General features: G+C 56.5%; 2 protein-coding genes across 2 annotated transcripts; both read right to left on the bottom strand.

The window, feature by feature from the left end:
* Window positions 1-169: 169 nt before the first annotated feature.
* On the bottom strand, window positions 170-11,291 carry P3H3 (prolyl 3-hydroxylase 3). Its single transcript, XM_052794977.1, has 15 exons — window positions 10,832-11,291; window positions 10,424-10,576; window positions 9,535-9,727; window positions 9,275-9,406; window positions 8,228-8,361; window positions 7,848-7,937; window positions 7,449-7,501; window positions 7,177-7,235; window positions 5,873-5,997; window positions 5,653-5,748; window positions 4,515-4,665; window positions 4,226-4,343; window positions 1,727-1,802; window positions 1,165-1,305; window positions 170-868 (listed from the first exon to the last, which is right to left on the bottom strand). Exons 1-15 carry the CDS (start codon window positions 11,246-11,248, stop codon window positions 656-658), a joined length of 2,151 nt encoding a protein of 716 aa, XP_052650937.1. The 5' UTR covers window positions 11,249-11,291; the 3' UTR covers window positions 170-655.
* A 1,114-nt stretch (window positions 11,292-12,405) lies between these two features.
* Window positions 12,406-18,902, bottom strand: GPR162 (G protein-coupled receptor 162). The gene is made up of 5 exons (XM_052794955.1): window positions 18,725-18,902; window positions 15,197-16,987; window positions 14,179-14,368; window positions 13,457-13,608; window positions 12,406-13,290 (listed from the first exon to the last, which is right to left on the bottom strand). Exons 2-5 carry the CDS (start codon window positions 16,034-16,036, stop codon window positions 12,763-12,765), a joined length of 1,710 nt encoding a protein of 569 aa, XP_052650915.1. The 5' UTR covers window positions 16,037-16,987; window positions 18,725-18,902; the 3' UTR covers window positions 12,406-12,762.
* Between the last annotated feature and the right edge of the window lie 1,950 nt (window positions 18,903-20,852).

Raw genomic sequence — 20,852 nt, 5'->3', positions numbered from 1 at the left:
TTCCTCTCTTGCTCTCCCTTCTTGGAAGTAGCTGGCATCTGGGCAAATATTTTGTTTGTTTTCTTTCACTGAGGGCTCAATCTCCTTCCATCATTTGTTAATTAAATTTCCATCAGCAGTGAGCGTGCATGTCTCCCTCCTGATGTACAGACTCAAGCTCCCACCAACATCTGTGTCCAGCATTTTGCTTTTATTCCATATATTCACAGTCCCTCACCTTCCCTCTCTCAGACCAGTTGCGAGGTTCTGGAGTTTGCAGGTGCCTAGGAAATTCAGAGGCTTCTGTTTTGAGTTCCTGAACGTGAGACAGCCCTCGCCGAAAGACCCCAGGCTCCTCTTCCCCCTCTCAGATTTGGCCCTGGCTGACCGAGAAGCTGGCACTGAGGGGACTGGGGTGAGGAGACCCTACCTTCTTACTTCTGAGCGACACAAACGCGTTGGCAGTGAAGAAAGGTCCTGGTGTCACTGACTTCAATACTCTGTCCCTGCTCCCATTTTTCAGCTGCTGGGACGTCACAGAGAAGAAAGCTGCATCCCTCCCCATCGCTACGGCTCTAGCATGCTAATACACTGCTCCGGGACTCCGTGGTCCCGGTGCTACCGCGACCTGCCCGGCCATGGTGTGTGCCAGTCCTGCCCCCGGGGCCCCGCGTACTCAGAACTCGTCCCTGACCCGCGGCTCCTTGGGGTGCTGTGTCCTGTCCGAGCCAGGCTTTTGCCTCCGGCTCGTGGGCCTGGCTCCGCCGTTGGGAAGGGGAGGCTCTGAGGAAGATCTGCCGCTGCGATCGGTCCCCCGACGTTCTTCTCCATCAGGCCGGTCCTGCTCCACAGCCCTCTGCTCCATCAGCTCCTCTGCCTTCACCCGTTCCTGCAGCCATGGAGACAGAGATGACGCGAGCCCCTCACTGCTACGGTCCCGGCTCTGCTTGCAGGGGCTGACAAGACACATCTCGTCTTTGCCACATCCATCCCACCCCTCCCAGAGCCCATTCTCTCTTGCAGGACCCACCGCAGGCTGGCCCCTCCACCAGGTACCTCGTCAGAGGACAGCCCCCAGCTGCTGCACCGCACCCTGCCCCACGCGACAGCCCACACGCCGTTCCTCGGTGGGATTTGATCTACCTCGGAGGGACTTGTATCCGTTTCTCCAGCATCGTCCTTTACCTGCTCAGCATGTTCCTGGGAGTGCGTGTACCAGAGAGCAACGGCGCAGCGCCTTCCGCGGCTCACTGCCCACACGCCATGGGGGTTCTCCTTGCCAGAGCTGAAGGCTACTAGCCTTCCACACTTAGGATGCACTTCGGCCTGCCAGGAGAGAGAGAAGAGACAGTGAAGCCAAGAGCCCCCTGCTCTGGGGTACACGGTCCTCCTACAGAGGTCACGCTGCCGCTGGGAACGTGGCACAGCGGAGAGCTGCGAGGCATCCGCTGCCAGTCTGTGAGCAAGGCAGACCTTGGAGAGGGACGGAGAGAGAGAATCAAAGGGACAACACAGGTCACGGACACCCACAGACTGGAAGAGCCTGGAACATCTCAGCTAGGAAGGAGTTAACCTCTCCTCTGTCCGAGATTTGCCTCAATTTGCCTTTAGCTGCCCCTATTTGAATCTGCCACAGCACTAGATTGGTTTTGGGGTGGTGGGATCCAATAACCAACTAGTTTCCACCCGCCCAGACTAAGTCTCACCCTCAGCCCTCTCTCCATCTTTTGGCCAGTCCCAGACTTACTGTGACAGTCACAGTGTCCATTTCAGTGAAGAAAAGGCCCCCACCTTGGAAGTCATCATTGAGGTAGAGAATGCCACTGTGGACAAAAAGAAAGAAGACGTATGGATGGTGAAGCTCATTCCTCCCAGGTGCTTCCCCACGCTCCTTGTCACAGGAGGCTGTGCATACCACAGGCTCAAAAAGCGAGTAGACCAGTTAACAGGAGAATCCATTTGGGGGTGTTAAATACAGCAGGGCCCAGCTCAGGGGAGTCCCCGAGCTGCAAGCCACCGGAGGCTAGGAGAGCATGCCAGGGAGTTAGCTCTACGCGCTTGTCCTGTTTTGTTTTGGTTTATTTTTAATCCTCTGCAGCATGCATCTGTGGCACCGTTGTGACAACGCCCTGGGCTAGACAGACCTTGGTTCTGACCTGGCATGATGCTGTTTATGTTTTAAGATCGGGAGTAATCCAAAGCCTGCAAGAGGAGACTGATCAGCAAAGAAAGCCATGTCTTAAGAGTCAAGGAATTTCAGGGTAACATAAGAATGGTCAAAAAGAGGCTTGGTGCATGCAGAAAAGAAAAATTAAAACGAGAATTTTCTTTACTAACGTTAGACAAAAGGAGAAGTAGTGAGGCCACTGTTCAATGCAAGTGAGACCACAGTCAACTAGGTGAAAGAATGGACCACAAACTACTTGAGTTCTTCTTGGTATTCAATTAAGCTGATGGATAGAAAATGTCAGAGGAACAAGAAAGGCTCATTAACGGGACTGGGAGAATGAAACAGAAATCAACACTGTGGCTGCTGAAGCAAAACATTAAGGACATAAGGACTGTCGTGAGAGGATTACCAACCCTGAAACCTGGGAGGTTACAGCTCTTCTCCCATAGGGTTTTAATAACCTGTGAAGTCAGGGTGGTAACGTGACCGGAAAAAAGCAAGGATAGCTGTCACACGCACAAAGGAGCAGGAGGGCAGGGATAATGGCTGAAGCATAAACAGGCCTGTTAGCCTGACCTCAGCAGTCTGCAGGGCTTTAGACTCCGTTTCTGAGGAGAAGGGTAATTGAAGGACAAGAGGTAAATGGAAAATGGTCTTAAAATGTAGCATGGGGGTACTAAAAGCAGATTGGGCTAGCCACGCAATCTTTGACAAAACAGTTGATTTCTCAGGGAAAGACAACACGCTCAATCTCAGCAGTTTGGACTCTGGTAGAAGTACTCAGAACGGTGCCACTAGAGAAATTACCAGTGAACGCGGAGAAGGAGAAGAAGCGCACGTGAACAGCACACACTGACTAGCGCAGCACTGGCACCGAAAGGAGTACTGTTCGCCTGGAGGAGGGTCTCTGGGACCCCTGGGCGCAATCCTGTTCAATAGTATCATTAATGAACGCGGCACAAATACACAGAAGAGATCCAGGAAGTTTGGAGCACAGGGGCCTCTTTCAAAAGGACACTGCAAGTTGGTTGGTCCATCACAATTCCCTCTGCAAGAGGACAGGAATACTCCTGGAAATAGCTCAGCGGCACAGATCCCAGGAAGATATTTTAACATAGATTCAAGTAGAAGTCAGAGAAGCCCACTACCCAGGGAGGAGTGAGGTGACAGGACAGCTTTCCCACAGGAGGGACAGAGATCTAACCAGTTACATGACAGACCCTGGTAACTTTACAATCTGACTATACCAACTCAACACCTGGATTGGAAGGGAAACAGAGGGAATTCCAGTATCATTGAGTCCAAGCCCCACATCCTTACAACAGGCTGCTCAGAGAGGATTTCTGCTCTGGGTACAGCTACTACTCAAAGAAAAGGCAGATTCGATTTCTGGATGCCCAGGGATGGGATGGTAAATAGGAGGAATCAACTGTAGTGAACTGACCTCATCTGGCTGCAGAGTGCAACAGTTGTCACCATCTTTAAAATATATTTCAGGTTCTTTCACAGAAGAGTAACAAAACCTGCCACGGGCTGGAAAAAAAACTCTCACATGAAATGGAAAAACCCAACACAAAGTATTGGCAGTGGATCTTGAGAGAGGTGAACGGAGAGAATAGTCAACAAAGTCTACTGACTGCTCAAACAAAGGAAATCCAAGGAGCCTGGTTCTCCCTCTCCTGTAATGCACGGAAGACTGTGAAAGACAGAACTTGATTAGAAGAAACAGACTGTCGTAAAGGCTGGCAGTGGACAGTAGTACTGTGGTAGACCCACAAGACAACAATTTGATTTCACGGTTCTAGTCCGTGCAGCCTCCCAGCCTTGTTCTGCTCTCCGTTAATGCTGGCTGGGAGGAGGGAGAAAGGGCAGATCTTCTTCCCAGCCCAAGGAAGGTGTTTCACACCTCGTTGTGAAGCCACCGACCAGCCTCCTGCCTGACGCTATACTCCTGGCTGGCTTTGAGCCAACAATCCATCACCTTGTTTCTACGAGCTGAGCTCATCCTCTCTTGGGGCCAGGGAGATATTCTCATCTCCACATGGTCTACGGCAGGTCCCCTTCTTCTCCTCTTACCTGTAGTCCCTGTACACGTAGGCAGGTGGTTCTCTCCAGCACTCTTGCCCCTCCGGATCCAAGAGACAATTATCAGCATGGACGGGATGACTAAGATCCATGCGACCTTTCTGTTCCTCTGAAAAGGGAAGTTACAAAAAAGAATATGGGCATCTTCAGTTGCAAGAAAGAATACGGCAGAGAGAAAGGGGCACAGCGAGAGCAAAGGGAAGAGAGCGTCCTTAGAGCGCATGGCTGGGACTGAGGAGACCCCAGAAGACAGAGCCTAACGGGGCGAAAGATTCTTTACCGTCTACGGCCGTGCGGCACACAAGGTGTGTGAACGAGAAATGGAGTTTCTTTCCAGGAGTGAAATAGGACTCTATGATTTTCCGTGATTTCTCACTGGCCTGCAGAAGCAATTTGGCGTCTCTCCAGTCCACGTCCCCATTCTGGGCCAGCTACAAGTGAAAAACAAGCCCGTTAGAATACTTACATACAAAGACACTCTAAGAAATGATCCACATACACAGTACAGAAGAAGACACCCGTGTAAAGTCCTGTGGTCACACATGTAAGAAAATAACATGTCTTCTCATGTAATTATAAGTACACCTGTACAGCACAGCAATGCTTTCCTTCTACTCAGCACATGAAGCCACATCTGGAATGCAGCATCATTTCGGGGTGCCCCAGTACACAAGGGACACTAGCACACTGGAGTGAGTCTTCAGCGAAGGGTCTTAAGATGGCAGGGGTGTTGGAGCACATGACTTAGAAAGAGGCTGAAAGAGCTGGGTTTCTTCAGCCTAGAGAGAGAAGGTCAAAGGAGGATCTAACTAGTCTCCTGTCACTTACAAGGGGGTTATAGAGAAGATGGGGACAGTTTCTTCTCAGAGGGACACACCGAAAAGTCAAGAAGCAACAGGCAAAAGCTGCAGCAAGGGAAATTTTGGCTAGGTACAGAGAAAAATTTAATCCTCCTGAGAGCGGTACACCACTGAAACAGGTGCCCAGAGGGGCTGGGGAATCTCCACCCTCGGAGATGTTCAGGACTGGCCTGTGCAAAGCCTCGAGGGATCTCATCTAGCTTTGGGATTAGCCATGCTGTGAGCAGGGGGTCGGACTAGAGATCTCCAGAGGCTCCTTCCACCTTCATTTATTCTCCAATTCTAAGCTGAGCATGTCTGTAAGACTACCGCAGAGGGACAAGCAGCAGTCCTGAAACCCTGTCTCACATGAAGGAAAGCACTTGTCAAGCTCTCCATGTACAACGTACCTAAACATCATCGTGGAGGAAGAGGGTCAGGGGAGACCGCACGTGTGCTTGTGAAGAAGATAACACACCCACGACCCCATCCAGAGCGCACTTCACAGAGAAAAACGCTCGGGTGGCAAACACTCCTCCTGGACACTCGAGACGGCGGCAGACTCGCAGAGCCACTTACCTGCACGGCCCTCAAAACGGTCAACCCTTCAAATCTTTCGTGTGGGGTGTGAGGCGACCGCCTTGCCCGGTAGCCATCTCCTGCTTCTCCTGCTGCCTGGAATAGAGGGATACAGATGACACGCATTAGGCTGCCATCTCTCCTCCACGGAAACTCTAAAACCCTGCCTGCTGAGGAGGAAAGTACGCGTACAGGAGCTCCTACAAGACCCAGGCCTCACCTTCGTCAGCCGGAGAAGGTCCTTACACTCAGACTCCGTCAGCACCCTGTCGAACACAACCCTCTGGGTTCCGTTCATCCGGCGGGAATCCATCGTGACAGCGATACCCTCAAAAGGCAAAGGACCTGTCGAGAAGCAAGCACGGATAGGCATGAGCAAGCTTTGCAGAAGAAGCCCTCGGACACCAACCCCCAGCCTGGGTAAGGAAGTGGAGAGACACTATACATTCTCCGAGAAGACAGGACAGTTCCCCAGAAGTGCCCATTCCTCGCAGACCTGGGCCACCTGCACCCCTCGCATGCTTCAGGGGAACCAGAGCATCAGCTGGGGAAGCTGGCCTACAGCGAGTGCTTCAGGAGCCAGCAGAAACTTGGGGCTTGCTGGGAGAGCAGCAGGGAGCTGGGGAAAGTTGAGTGCACTGTGGATCGCAGCAGCAGAACAGGTCCAGCCTACTGGGGCGAGGCTCTGGAGAAAAGAAGCAGGTAAACACCTCCGTCAACCCCCCTTTCGATCACACGTCTTATCCCAGAATCATCTCCAGAGAATCCTTCTACGTTCTTCAGCCCCAAAGAGACGCAATGGGTGTTAGTTGGTGATTTCATCTTTTGATCTTTGGCCTTTTTAACCCGCCGGCTCTGACCGCTGGGTGGTCAGCAATGCCAAAGCACTCAGGGCCTCAGAATGATCTGCTCTCCCGTGTGTCACAGCAGAGAACCACCTGGGGTCACTTCGAGCAAAGACTCCAGGACAGAGCCCTGCAAGAGGCTGTGTGTCCACACATAAGAAGAGAGGACCAGCGAGAACACGGGACTCTGCACTGCAGTCTCTAGCGTTCAGCCACAAACCACTTGGACTTGTGTTTTTCAGGGAAAGACTTGCCCAAGCCGAATAGTCTGTTTCCAGTTTCCATTTTCCCCCCCTCTCTCCTTGTCCCCTTCAGAAAAATGTTGTTTGAAGTTGGGCTGGTGGAGTTGAACCAGGTTCGGTGTAGACACTCCTGCCACACTGAACAGGGATCTGCATGTCCACAGGCTTGTCGCGTATTCAGGCACCACTGCTCTCAGCTTCTCCAGCCACAGTGCTCTTTGAGTTCCCATCCCAGAGATGTACGCAGTGAGATTTTGCAAGATTACACATGCATCAAAGAGGGAGAAAAGAAACAGTGAGAAGACTTGCTGAGCCATTCGAGTCAGTCTGCATCTATGCTAGCATTCAAATGTCTGAGGATGGAAGAAAAGACAGCACTTAGCCTGGCTAAGCCTGGCTGACTGCACCCAAGTCCTTCTTCAAGCTCTTTTACTCACCCCTCTTCTCCCTCTCTTCCACATCCAGAGTTTCCTGCTTTTGCTTCTCCTGATCCTCTCTCGGGAGCGAGGGGAAAAAACAGAGACCAGGGCTGTCAGTACACAGAGCTACGCCTAACCCTCCTCTGTGGTAGCATTTCGCACCCTTCCCGTTCCTGTTCTGCCCATTCCTCAGCAGGTATTACTGTTCCTCGCACCACCTCTGCCAGTCCAACCCCATCCCCTGCTTCCAACCCTTATATTTCAGTCCTCGTCAACTTGGCCAACCTTACCTGTGTTTCTCCTTTAGGTTTTCAGGAATCAGCTCATCTGGAGTCCAAAGATCCTGTAGGAACAGATGCAGACGGTTCAGTACACAACAAACTTCTCCCACATCGGATCATGTCAAACAGCCGGTTCCTTGTCCCGCTTCTCCAGTGAATATCAGACCAATGGTTCCGGCCTCCTTCTGACGGCAGCCAGACTGGGCTAATGCCTACGGTTACAGCAGCAATTTCAAACTAACTGCAGTCCTGGAGCAGCAGAAAGGCCTTAAAGATCCACCTCATAAGGACCTGGGTGTCCTTCTCATCAGCATCTGATCCTTTCTGGATCACGTGCTACCGAGGTGAATTCTGGCAACTGTCTCGGTGAAATCAGGGCAGGAAAATTAAGATGATGCTGTTACTTACAGGGTCGTTAAAAGTTCCTCCTAGGTGCTCCACTGCATAATAAATCAGCTTCTTCTCCATCAAAGATCTCTGCACATAATGTTGAATGCTCTAAGGAAGCAAAAAGGCTGTCAAACGACCGTCCCACAAAAGACAACCCCATCCCTGTCCTGGGCAGAAACCTGCCCCAACACACTGCTGTGCACTTTGAAAGCCCGGTTCTGTCCTGCAGGGACCCTGCCTGGTACAGACTATAGGTAAACTCAGGCTCCAGCTTCTTCAGTCCTGGGCTTGGCACACATCTGCAGTGAAACACGTTTCCCTTTTTGTCTCCCGGACTATGATCCTGTCGTATGGGACAGGGGAGGGCCAAAAAATGACAGACCTGGGGTTGTAACTACCTCTCTGGCTGTGAAAGCTGTGTCCTCTCCCAGTTCTGTGCGATACTCTTTCATTTTCTCCAACATTGGCTCATCCGTGGGATAGAAGAGCAAGTAGGAAGCAGCGCATTCAGCAGCCAGTGCCTGGTTCCCAACTTGGGCAAGGACAGAACAGAACAAACAGGTTTGTCTCTGAAAGACTTGCCGTTAGCAGCAAATAGGCCAGCAGCACCCAACGGCCCGGCTGGGATCCAGCAGTAGGAGGGCCTTACACCCAGTACACCTCAATCCCTGCCTAGTTGGGTCTCTACCCAACGATAGGCAGAGAACACAGGGAATGAGCCCTGTGAAGAATGGGCCACTTCCAATACTTATTGGGAGCTTGTTCAGAGGAGATGGAGAAAAAAATAAGCGTATGTTTGGAAGAAAGACGGTCCCACCTCCCTCACCCAACAGACATGATGAGGGGTCTGGAGGCTTCTCCGAGATACAAGTTTTACCAATGGTCTGACAGAGGAGAAGAGAGACGGTTGGGTCAGCGTGGGAAGGAGCAGAGGTACCCAAGAGAAGAGCTGAGGGACGTGTGAAAGTGACAGGGTGACAGGATGACCAATGTCACGACAGGCCACCAGTTCAGCGAGGGCAGGCAGGGCTGACTCAGAAGGAACATCACTGTTGAGATGAGATGCAGGCGCATGCTCTAGATAGGAAGCGGGGGCCTGGTCTGGAGCCACGTACTGAAAAGGAGAGTATAAAATACACAGCAGATCGTTGGAGCAAGGACTTGAAACGGAGAGCGCTGGGGAAAAGAAGCAGGAACAGCCACACATTACCGAAGCTGCGCAAGCAGACTGAAGTGGACCACGAGGGACCTCTCCCAAGGCGGCCACAGGCTTGAGCAAGAGGAAAGAGGTTCTGGGAAGAGTCGGGGGGCAGACGGGGTACAGAGAGGTAGAGCTCAGGTCAGCGTGCCGCTTCTCCCCATGACATGCCGCCCTCCAGGCCCAGAGGCAAAGGGCAAGTTTAGGGGTGCCACAGCATAACCCGCTGGGTTGTGGCTCTGCTCACCTTGATCGTAGGCAAACTGCAGCAAATCAAGATGAGAGGGTATGAAATCTTCCGTGGCAGAAATCCGCCCCGGCTTTGTGGCAATTTCAAGGACGCACTGCTGTCTGCACTTCAAAACCTGAATATAATGGGCTGCAAGAGAAGGGGAGCAAGAAAGGCAGTAGCTCACACCTCTTCCAGAGAGGAGCGCTGGGAAATGGGGCACGTCCAGTGTGGGCAGCAGGGCCTTCCTACCCAACCCCCTGTGCCTCTAACGCTACCTGCAATGGCTTCGTACAGGCCAGGTTGCATTTCCTCCTCCTCCTCCTCGTCCTCGTCCTCCCAAGGCCCTTCACACAGGGCACGACACTCTTCCAGTGCCGCCAGAGCCTCTGTGAGTGACTCCTCCAGCCTGGCCGCAGCCTGCAGGTACTCATCTGCGTCGTAGTGCTGCACCCCAGCCTCATATGCTTCCTGCAAGGGACAGAGCCAGGTCCCTCATCAGTGTGGGTGTCACCGAGGGACGCCCCGAGTCGCTCGCAGGGTAGTGCTGACATCTAGGGGCCTGCCTGATCACGCACAGCCCACCACGCGGCGACAGCAAATCTTATGGACTTCAGCCAAATATTCTTCTCCAAGGCCCTGCAGCCTGCCGTAATTGCCACCGGAAAGTCTCTGTGTCACACTTGCAGTGGTTTGTCTTCACCCCGGAGAGGAGGCTTCGGGGAGACTTTCTTGCAGCCTTTCAAACAGAAAGGGGGCTTATAAGAAAGGCTGAGCGAGACTTTTGACCGAGGCCTGTGGTGACAGGACAAGGAGTAAGGGTTTTAAACTGAAAGAGGGTAGATTTAGATTGAAGATAAGGAAGACATTTGTTACAATGAGAGCGGTGAGACACTGGAGCAGGTTGCCCGGAGAAGCTGGGGATGCCCCATCACTGGAAGTGTTCAAAGCCAGGCTGGACGGGGCTTTGAGCAGCCTGATGTAGCGAAAGAGGTCCCTGCCCACGGTAGAGGGGCTGGATGATCTTTCGAGGTCCCCTCCAGCCCGAACCATTCTATGTACGGGAGCCCTGCCTCAAGCCCTTGCGTGGGAACAGATGAGGGTCCCAGCCCGGTCCCCAGGAGGGGATAAGAGCTGCGGACGCCCGGCTCCGCGTCGAACCCTCACCCAGTGCGGCGTGGCCTCCAGGTCCCTGAAGTTGTCCGACTTCACCCCGGACATACGCCGGTACTTCTCTATGTCCTCCCGCATTTGGAGGTGCTGGGGATTAGCGACGAAGAAGGTGTGAGCGGCGGACACGGCCCGATCCAGCTTCTTCAGCTGCGGAGTAAAAGCCGGCACACCCCCGTCACACTCTCCTGCGGGGCCCCCCCCCCCCCCCATTCTTTTTCAGGCCCACCCCTCACCCCAGCATTCACCCACACGGCGCCCGCGCCCCGACGGCCCGTGTCCCCGGCCGGCCGGTGGTCCTCCAAGGAGAGGAAAGACCGAAGCCCCTCGGAGCCTGCCCGGGGGGGGGGTGTGTGTGTGTGTCAGCCCTCCCTCCCTCCCGGGGACCCCCTCGCCGCCGCCCACCTGGAAGAAGGCCACTTGCAGGTAGTTGTAGGGCTCCCTCTGCTCGAAGTCCCGGCGGATGGCGTGGCTGGCGCGGTGAGCCGAAGGCGCGACGCCCAGCCGCAGCCCCAGGCAATGCTGCAGGCAGTCGGCCCGTTGCAGCACCCGCCCGAAGAGGGCGGCTTCCCAGGGCCCGGCCCCCCCCGGCCCGCCGAGGAAAGCCGCTTCCCGGCGGCAGGCGGCCCGGCAGGCGCGGCGGGCGGCCCGCAGCCCCGCGTAGCTGTGGAGGGCGCGTTGCAGCAGCTCGGCCGCTCGCCCCCAGTCCCGGGAGAAGTAAGCCCGCACTCCGTCGGCGTACAGCAGGTCGTAGGGAACCAGGCGGCCCGGCGACGTGGCGGCGGCGGCGAGGAGGAGGAGGAGGAGGAGGAGGGAGGCCATGGTCGAGCCGCCGGGGAGAAGAAGGAGGAGGAGGAGGAGGAGGAGGAGGAGGAGGAAGGGGGTCGGGGGCGGGTAGGCGCCCTGGAGGGCCCCGGGCTCGGCCCACCCGGGGGGCGGGCCGGCGGGCGGTGCCGGGCCGGGGCCGCGGTGGGCGGCCGGGGGAGAGGGGCGGATCGGTCGGTGCCGGCCCCGGCCCCGTTCCCTCCCCGGGAGCAAGGTTCCGGGCCGGGCCGGTGGGCAGAGCCCCGGCGCCTCGTTGGGTGCGGTGGTCTTTCCTCCGTCCGGGGGTCCGGCACGAACGCTGCCTCTGGTACGGGTCACCCGGACCCCTCCGACGGGACGGGTCGTCAGAGGTTATGGTTTAATCTCTCGGAATCCGCGCCGGGGACGAGGCACGCTTTCGACGCTTCGCAGACCGAGCCCCGTCGCGGGGAGAAGCGCTTTGGAGGGCAGGGGCTGCCCGTCTCCCACGGCCCCTCCGGTGCAGCCGAACCCTCGCCCACGGCTGGGACCGCAGCCGGCACCGGGCAGGAGAAGGTCCATCTCCCACACGCCACCTCCGCGCCGCTCTTCCGAGAGTTTCGTGCGGGGCAAGAGCCGGCTCCAGACCTCACCGCTCACAGCTCTGGCGGCGTGGGCAGACGGGGACCTTCCCCCGGCAGGCTCTGTCGGCTTTCCTGCTCGGGTGAGAAGTTTGGGCCGCCGTGTTTCACGTGAAGTCTGCGCTGGAATCAACAGTCTGCACCCACAAAATGAGATGTTACGGGTCAGGGTCTTTTTGGAGAGAATTTAATGGTTTTCGAGCCTGGGGTTGCCCCAAAGCAATACCTTTTGCCGAGCAGTATTAGAAAGCACAGAGGCCGCTCCTGCTTAGCTGTAGGCAGCCCAAGTCTCCCCTGAAATGGACAGGAAAACTTTTCACCCAGTCTCCCATGACAACTCCTCTACGGGCTTCGTTCCCTTCCCTGGGCTGCTAAGCATCTGCTGCCTTCCAGATGCGCTGACAAGAAAGGGATGGAGAGGGAGGAAAGGAGCCTCGCGCGTTCCGCGTTTCCCTTCCAGAAGCCTGTGAAGCTTCATTAAACATTGGGCCAGTCATTTTGTTTCTATGGAAACAAAATTATTACTAATATATTATTTAAAAAACAGACACACGATTGACACTCCAAATATAGAATTTTAATACCATTCTGCACCTGCCTCGTCTCTTAGGGCAGAGCGGATGGGAGGGTGGAGTTCACAAAGGGACGGGATGGGCGAGGGTGCCAAGTGGCGGTGGCAGCGGTGGGTGTGTTTGTATCCTGAGAGCAGGCACAGGCTGTCCGTCTGGCTGTCCGCTCCCTTCTGCAGGTCTGTCCCACTTCTTTTTCCCCCACCAGCGTGGGGTGCCGTGTTTCCTGCCTGCTGGCGAGAAAGATGAGAATGCAAATTAGTGATCGGGTCCCGGGATAAAGGGAACACTTGAAGTTTTATTTAAAAATTGTGATGGCACTGCATGTTTTTGACGCTGTCTCTCATAGTTTGGGATCCTGGAAGGTCTGTGCCTCGCAGGCCTCAAGGGTCCTTTCACCCGGCGCCTGCTCGCCGTCCTGCAGGTGCCAGGCTTCGTTGCCAGCCAAGGAGCAGCGCCGCGGCCGGTCGGCGTTCTCCTCCTCTCTGCTGCCGAGGGAGAGGCGGCGGTCGCGGCGTGATGCGAGCGGGAGACGGGAGTGCCGTGGGCTGCAGGCTGGGGTGGGTTGTGGCGTCTCGTCGATGAACGTGGTGATCTCATCTCGGAAGAAGCAGGCGCTGGAGCTGGAGCCCCGGGGCATCAGCCCCCCTTCCAAAAACTGCCGTAGGGTCGTCAGCTCATCTTCTGGGGGCCGCCGGCGGTGCTGGTAGTCGTGCAGCTGAGGAGGCAAGAAGCCAGGGCCTCCAGCCTTGCGGGGGGTGGAAATGCGGATGTCGTCAGATGAAGACCACTTGTGTAGGAAGGATGGAGCGGAGCGGTGGGCGGAGAAGATGTTAGTCTCATCATGTGACATTCTCCGGGAGATAGGGACCTGGAAAACAGAGAAGGAGGCAGGTGATGGAAGACTTGAAGAGACAGAACGGGAGGGGAGTCGCTGAGACTTTCTCGGAGAAGAGAGTCGAGACGACACAAAGGCGTGGGAGACTGACAGAGAAAGAAGTGGGTTGTGGGGCTGCCCCTGCTAGCTCTCGGCTCACCTGCAGGTAGTGCACCTTGTCCTGGGGCAACAACATGTGGTGCATGGGTAGCAGCTTGATGTCCCGGGAGTCCCGCTTCACAGCTGCAGCGCCGTTCGCGTCAAATCTCACTTTGCAGATCCTGCCATCGCCATAATCATCACACACACCATCTGTTGGCAGAGAGGAGAACGGCAGTCAACGCTTTTCAGCCAGAAGAGGAGCGTTAACAGGGCACCATCCTAACGCTTGTCTGACTTCTGCTGCCCTACTTGCTGCCCTCGGGGATCACCCCTGAACAGGGACCTCATCTTTCTGCTTGCGGCAGCACTGAAGCACCCAGAGACCGCCCTGTTTCTTCTGTCTCGCTTTTGAATCGCTCGCTGCCAGAACTTGGACCTTTGGATCAGCGAGTCGGGCTGAGGCCCGGCGTGCCACTTTCGCTGTGGTTTGGCAGCTGTACACGTCATCGCTGCTCTTGCATCTACTGTGAGGGGTGTTGCACTAATTTTTGCGGGATGCTAGTGAGTCCTAAGGCAGCAAGTGAGCGGCAGAGCCTTCTCCGGAATAAATTTTCTCATGGGTGCTAACTCCAAGCTACAACGTGAATCCCACCTAGCCACCCACAACACTGCTCCTAGTGCCGTCGGGTCCTTTCCCCAAGACAGACCCCTCCTTCCTCTGTAGTCTCTTGGGGAGGGCATTAGTGAAGAAAGGTGACTGTGGGGTGGTGAGGAGCTTACCATCATCTCCGTCTTCCTCAGACATGATAGCCACACACTGCTCCCACACGGTGCGGAGATCTGCTCGGTAGCGCTCGCAGGACCAGATGAAGGAGGGGAGCAGCAGGGTCTGCACCATGGAGCACCAGAGCACAGCCAGGACCATCCAGGTGGGGGCCGTATCATAGCGCAGGCTAAAAAAGCTCACAACCTTTGAGGTAAGAGAGAGAAACAATGCCGAGAAAGAAGACAGAAGTGGGGACCAAGGGAGAGAGGTAACGGGAGTCAGGTCTGTAGTAGAACGTAATCTGTCTGTAAAGGGTTCGTCAAGTAATTACACCGTGCCCCGCTGAAAAACTGTTCCTGGGGTGTTACCCCAGGCTTGCTGAACCATATATTGAGCTGTCATATCTCTAACGTGAGACCTGGTGTTAGTACCCCTTCTTCCCCGTGCTCATTATGAGCTGGAGCTAAATAGGTGCTAACAAAGGACGCGGCCACTGGAAAAAAAAAAAAAAAGCTGCGAGTAAGCTTCTGCTCTCTTAATGGCTCCCTTTGAGAACTTCCCCAGCTCTCCAGTTTTGCAGAGAATCAACCAGCCAGCCAAGACCTGAATGCTGACTACGACCATACAAGCAGAAGGAAAAATAAAACTGTCTGCAACAGCTTTTAAAGCTGGTGTATCTGTTCTCCAGAAGCAAACTGGAGAAACAGGAATCTCCTTGTTTTTACAGAGGTGGATCCCCCAGTAAGTTTGCAGAATAATTTCCTCTCCTCTTAGCCACTTTTAGAACTTCACAGTGGTTTTAGCTGTGTGGTGTGTATTCCCCAGGCTTAGACTTGTCTTAAAATGCTGCTGCGGAAGGATGGGAGAATTACTGCAATCTTTTTAAAACTGGCCCTCGGAATAACGCAGATTCAGATGCGGCAACTCCGTGGCTGGTGGACGGAAGACAGAGTTTCTTCTCTAAAACTCGAGAGAAACGGAAATCTAGTTTAACTGCAGACTCTGAAGGGAAAGGGAGGGCTCGCTGCTTACCAAGATAGGCACCCCGGTGAGCGTGTCATACAGGAAGACAATAGCGCTGATGAGGTTGGTCATCTGCAAGGAGGTCTTGGCTGACTCAGAGCCATCCAGTGAAGACCTCCTTTTGCCTCGTACATCCTCCACGACGATGGCCGGCACGTTGAAAGTGGTGTGTGCTGATGAAGAGCAGGATGACGCTTCCTCCGCCCTCTGATGGCGGCACCGCCGGCGTCTTCTGTGTGCCCACAGGGTCTGGTAGAAAGTGATACCCACGCACACCAAGCCCATGACGATTCCTCCGAGCAGCAGGAGGCTAAAGCAGACACCGAAGCCCAGCCCTATCTTGCTGACAATGAACTGGCAGCCGCGGGCATAGTAGCGCTCGCCGTTGTTGTGCCAGCCGATGGAGGGCAGGGTGGAGAGGATGAATGACACCATCCAGATACCCATGACCGCGTGCAGAGCCTGCTTCTTGGCGTTGCTCAGCCGGTAGTTGACCGGCCATCTCACCATCCACATGCGGTGGTAGGAAAGGGAGGCCACCGTGAAGCAGGTGGCCAGCGCCAGGGTGTAGTATGTGGAGACAAAGACCTTGCAGATGCTTTCGTTCCAGTCGTAGTCGGAGGACTCACGCCGCAGCTGCACCACGGCGTAGGTGGTGAGGGGTACTGCTGCCATAAGGATGTGGGTCCCGGCGAGGAAGCACAGCAGCAGCTCCAGGGGCTTGTGTTTCTGTTGCTTGGCCGTGATGCTGAGTATGATCCAAGAGTTGGCCAACAGGGCTAACATCCCACATGCCAGCCACCACAGTGAGTTGTTGTGCAAGGTGGACTCTGCATCAGAGTCCCCCATGCTGCCACCCCTGCTAGGCTGCACCCTGTCCCTGCCGCTGGGATTCGGTAAGAGGGTGGGTGGGACTCCGCACTGGGGGGCCCACGTCCCTCCTCATCTGCCGCTGCTGCTGCGAAGCGAGGTGTGCGCACGCTGGAGGGGTTCCTCAAGGCATTGCCACCAGGTGCCAGGCGGAACAGCCGTCAGCTCTGTCTCACTTCCAGTCCTCCCTCTCCCTTCTGTTTGCTTATATTTCTTTCCCTTGTTCTAACTTGTTCACCTGTTTTTTCCCTTGTTCTCCTTCTTTTTCTTTCTTCCACCTTCTTTCTCTCTCTTTCTCATGAACACTTGCCAGTGCTTCTTCCCTCACTCGCTTGGGCTCACTTTTTTTTTTCCTCCCCATCTATTTCATCCCCCTCCTCCACTCTTCCCCCAAAGAAAAAGCTCTCCTTACTTCATGTGCCCACCAGGCACCTTCTGTCTCAGGGACCCCCTTCTGCTGGGGACTGGCGAAGGCTGCATGCAAACAGGGACTGCTGGGCACTCCAAACAGTTTGGTAGTAGCAAAAGCCTGCTGCCCAGCGTCCTAGTGAATGAGGAGCTAGCCAAGAGTTTCAGAGATGATGGAAGGCAGGACAAAGGTCCCGCGGAAACGGTGAGGGCGGCACATACACCATGTGTAATCCCCCTCTCACCAAACGCCACGCTTGTGGCAAGGTCGAGGTTCCTGCCAAGGCTGTCAGAGAGCCATCAGCGGAGTGTGAAGGGTGAGGAACAAGATTCAGAGGGTTCCCTATCCAAGACCTCACGGCACCCTCAGTACATTGTCCTTTTTGCTGTCCTCCAGGGCTCAGCCTGCTCTTTCAGGCTTCCCTGCGCAGCGCAGGGCAGAGCTGGCAAACAATAAGGAGACGGCGAGGAGGGGAAGATCCTTTTCAAAGGTTCCCTTGGAGACTCAGGGCATGAGGTTCACTGTAGAAGAGAGAAAAGAGAAGTAATTTAAGATCATTCTATCCCCCCAGATCTCTCTCTCTCCTTGCCCACACAAACACCTTGCCATGATTTAGGCTGTGCCGAGCACTCCCTGCCTCTTTCAGGGAAGAGAAGAGCCAGATTTGCACCAGTCCCTGCACACCTCAGGCCGGACTCTGGCCCGCAGCAACTCCTTCGAGTGCTGCCGAGACACCCTGTGCTCCCTGCCCTTCCAGTCTGACGCTCCCCACCCAAAGCATTACTAACGCCGTTTCTGTGATGGAAGGCCTGATCCGCATCGCTCCCTGCCATTCGGGTCATGCCGTCCCCACGCGCCCGCTCCGACACCCCTCGTTCCTGCCGTACAGCTCCCACAGCTCCGCCGGTCTTTGGACCTCAGCTTTTCTCCGCCAGTGCTCTGGATTTTAACCTGCCGCTCTCGTCTCGTCCCGTCCCATCCACGGGTGCGTGCCACCGCTCCAGCAATACCCTGCCATCCCGCAGCCTTGAAGCACAAGTCTTTCGGCCACGCGCCTCGCCCACCTAGCACGTTTCGGCTCGAGCAGCTCTGGTGTCCAGACACCCCACGGTTACAAACCCAGCGAACCAGACTGCTGACCTAGTCCTGAGCCTACTCGCCTTTGCCAGTGACCCCTGGTGCTACCAGCTCAGACCCCCTCTCCTCTGTTCGTCTATAGGGGACGCCCAGTATATTCCAGGAAGGTATAGGCCCGCTCCGTGCCTTGACCGGAGCAGATGCAAACTTAATCTTTCTGTGGATAGCTCCGTGCCCCCCCAGCCTGAGCTAGCGGCTCAGTTCCCACCCCTCGCCTTCCTTCTGCTTCTCTGTGTTTTCTCACCCTCCCTGTAACCACCTGAGGCTTTTCCACCTTTGCTCCCTGCTTGGAGCAGTTTGCCACGACTGGATTGGCGATGCCCCCGTTCTGCCCCGGTTCATCTTTTTTTCCCCCCAGTGCCATCGCTCTTGCAGCTAGGCCTGTGGCCTCTGGAGACGGTTACGGAGCTAGCCGGCCCTGATAATCCCAGGGGAACGAATTTCCTTGCAGCATCTCCTTCTGCCGCCCTTCCCACCCGGCTCGTTCTGGTGGCCCACGCTGTTCCCTGGATGAGGCAGGAACCCTCCCGCCTCTGCTGCCTTCGGGGCCCAATTCTGCTCCGAGCTGCGGCTCTCCCGCTCCCGGAGACGCCCGGAGAGCCCCGGAGCTGATGCAGGATGGCCAGGTCGGGGAAAACCCATCCTCACCCGGCCCCGCTCCCCGGCCGGAGCCCCCCACCCCGCTCCCCGCTTCATCCCACCGAAGAGGAGAGATTCCCGGGGCTGGTGACTCAGGGGAAGGCAAGGGCGTGGGGTGTGTGTGGGGGGGGGTGTCTGAGGGGAAGATGACCCAGAATAATTGCAAGGAAGAGCGGAGAAACCCGGGGGGCCGGGGGATGCGGCCGGCCGGCCCGGGGCCGAGATGCGGTGCTGCCGCCCGGGCCACGGCCGCGGCTCCCGCCGGGGCCGGGAGGGAGAGGGGGGTCCGGCGGCGGCGGCGGCACGAAGCGCTGCGGCCGGCGGGGGCCGCGGGGCGCCCCGGGGCGCGGCCGTGCCCGGCGGCGGCGGCGCCGCCCTGCGCGCAGCGGAGCGGAGCGGAGCGGGGGCCGGCGGCGGCGGCGGCGGCGGCGGGGGCCGATGGCGGCGGCGGCGGCGGCGGGGGCCGTAGGGACCCATCTTACCTCTCGCCGGAGCTAAGCGCTGCCATGGCGACGGGCGCCCCGCGCGGCCGTGCGCTCGCCTGTGCCCGGTTGTGACCGGTGGCCGGGTGCCGGCCCGCCGCGGCGGACGCCGTTAAGAGCAGCCGCCCCGGCCCCCGCGCTCCGGCCATCCGCCAGGCGGGGCGACGGCGAGGGGAGAGGGGCGGGGAGCGCCGGCGGGGGACGGCGGCGGCGGGAGCACCGCCGGGCCGGGCAGCCAGGGGGCGGGACGGACGGACGGGCGGGCGGGCGAGGGAGCCGCCGCCCCGGCCCCGGCCCCGGCCCCGGTGCCGGTCCTTGGCCAGGGCCCAGCCGAAGGGGAGGAGGTGCTGGCGGGGCCCGGGCGGTTCCCCCTCGTAGCAGTCCCCGCTGCCCCACGGGGCGAGCGTGGCCGCCCCCAGGAAGAGGAGTGGAGGGATGAGAAGGTGGCGGGCTCCCCTTCCCGAAGAAGGAGGGTTATGAGGAGGCAGCCAGGCCGTGTGAGATGTCGGGAGGACGGGCGAAAGGCGAAGAGCTAGGGCTGACAGAGGGGCCTGCGGGGGTGCTGGGAGAGCGGGCTGCCCGGGGCGTCTGCTGCCCGGGGTGAGCCGTGGGAGCAGAGCCGATGCGGTTCGCTCGGCTGCTGGGGTGGCCTCTTCCATCGCGCAGCCAGCAGCGTGGTCCTGCAGGCAGGGAAAGGGGAAGAGAAGGAAGGAGAGGGAGCGGGAGTAGCGCTCGGAGGAATGGGTTGGTTGTGTCAGAGGGGTAAAGCTCCCCCTCCAGCTGTGTCACCTCAGTGAGGGCAAGCCTGGCTAGAAGGTCTTCACAAGACGACAGACGTCTCATTTGCCTGTTACTGTCTTGCTGCTGAAGTGAAGGCACCAACACCATCCCTGTCTCTGTTCCTTTTAGGAACAGATGTCTCTACGCTCCTTTCCTCCATCAGAACGGGGGCGGGATGGGAGTCCGCGTTTCTGGACGGTTAGGGTGCAGCTGCATTAGCACCTCAGTTTGGATCAGGCGAACATGAACAATTTAGGTGAAAGGACCTGCGAGATGTGCAGCAGATGTGCTCTGAGGACAGTGAGAATTCAGCTTTGCTTTGGGCTAGGGTTAGTCTGAAGTAAGCCCCCAGACAGTTACAGCATGGCCACTAAGTCCTCAGCATCGGCTGTTTTCCTCTGTAGACCTGCTCCTGCTGCATCACCCTGTTTGCTAAAGTGGACCTGACCCTACGGAGCCAGGGTCTGCTCAGCTTTATCACCCCCTCTGCCAGGGCAGATTTCATACACCATTCTAAATACTGGTTGAGGTGATCCCAAGTGCCTTGGATACCAAGGAATTTCATCTGAGGTTTGTATGGTCAGCAGGAGGAGTGATTCCTGAGTAAGAAAGCTGGAGGTACTGCTGGTTCTCAGGCCCAGGGGCAGCAGCGAAGGCAGTTCCAGAGGTATAAAAGAGATCATCTCTGAGACAAGACCTGTTTGCATTGCGCTAGCCATTGTTTTAGAGACAGTGAGTAGAATCAGGAACCACTAGAATAGATCCAGCTTTGTGTCAGGTAGGTGATAAGAGAGATTTTTGAGGATGGTGGGTGGCAGCGATGCTGCCGTGCTCTGGCTATTCTTTGGCATGCAGGAACTGCCGCGGTGGAACAGCCCCGAGGTTCATCTCAGTGGCCAGTCCAGCAACAGCAGGAGCCAGAGATGTGAGAAGGCACGGTTACGGCCCCCCCCCCCCCGTCATTTCTTTACAACTTCTATCATTTGCGGGAGGTTTACGCCTTGAAGTGAGAAGGTCTATATCCACAAATGTAAACATTTGTGCAGCTCCAATTGTGTCATTTGTATGAATTACTTAATGTGATAACTTCCACGTTACCATCCTCTTCTGATTCAGAAGTTGAGTCTCCTTAGTGTGAGTTGTTAGCCTGCCTGCGTGGGTGAATAAATCCTCTTGTTATCTCAGGGAAACAGCAAAAGAAGCTTCCGGCAATTTCCACGCTGCCTGCCTGCCTCAGCTCCGCTCAGGTAGGGACGTCCTGCAGCCCAGCATCTCTTCATGGCTTGGGCTACACCTGACAGAGACTGGTGAGCAGAGCTGGATGGGGACAGGTCCTCCTATCGCGAGG

This window comes from Harpia harpyja, chromosome 8 (assembly GCF_026419915.1).
Source record: "Harpia harpyja isolate bHarHar1 chromosome 8, bHarHar1 primary haplotype, whole genome shotgun sequence".
NCBI lineage: Eukaryota > Metazoa > Chordata > Aves > Accipitriformes > Accipitridae > Harpia > Harpia harpyja.
Note: the sequence above shows the minus strand (reverse complement) of the source record. Positions and strands in the feature narration are given on the sequence as shown.

Excerpts from the sequence above, each read along its gene's own strand:
- P3H3 (XM_052794977.1), bottom strand. The coding sequence starts at position 11,248 with ATGGCCTCCCTCCTCCTCCTCCTCCTCCTCCTCGCCGCCGCCGCCACG. Across the intron at positions 4,666-5,652 it reads CCGTTTTGAGGGCCGTGCAG|CTGGCCCAGAATGGGGACGT; the intron begins GTAAGTGGCTCT and ends TTTCACTTGTAG. Across the intron at positions 4,344-4,514 it reads GTGCCGCACGGCCGTAGACG|AGGAACAGAAAGGTCGCATG; the intron begins GTAAAGAATCTT and ends TTCCCTTTTCAG.
- GPR162 (XM_052794955.1), bottom strand. The coding sequence starts at position 16,036 with ATGGGGGACTCTGATGCAGAGTCCACCTTGCACAACAACTCACTGTGG. Across the intron at positions 13,609-14,178 it reads TGAGGAAGACGGAGATGATG|ATGGTGTGTGTGATGATTAT; the intron begins GTAAGCTCCTCA and ends CTCTGCCAACAG. Across the intron at positions 13,291-13,456 it reads ACAAGGTGCACTACCTGCAG|GTCCCTATCTCCCGGAGAAT; the intron begins GTGAGCCGAGAG and ends TCTGTTTTCCAG.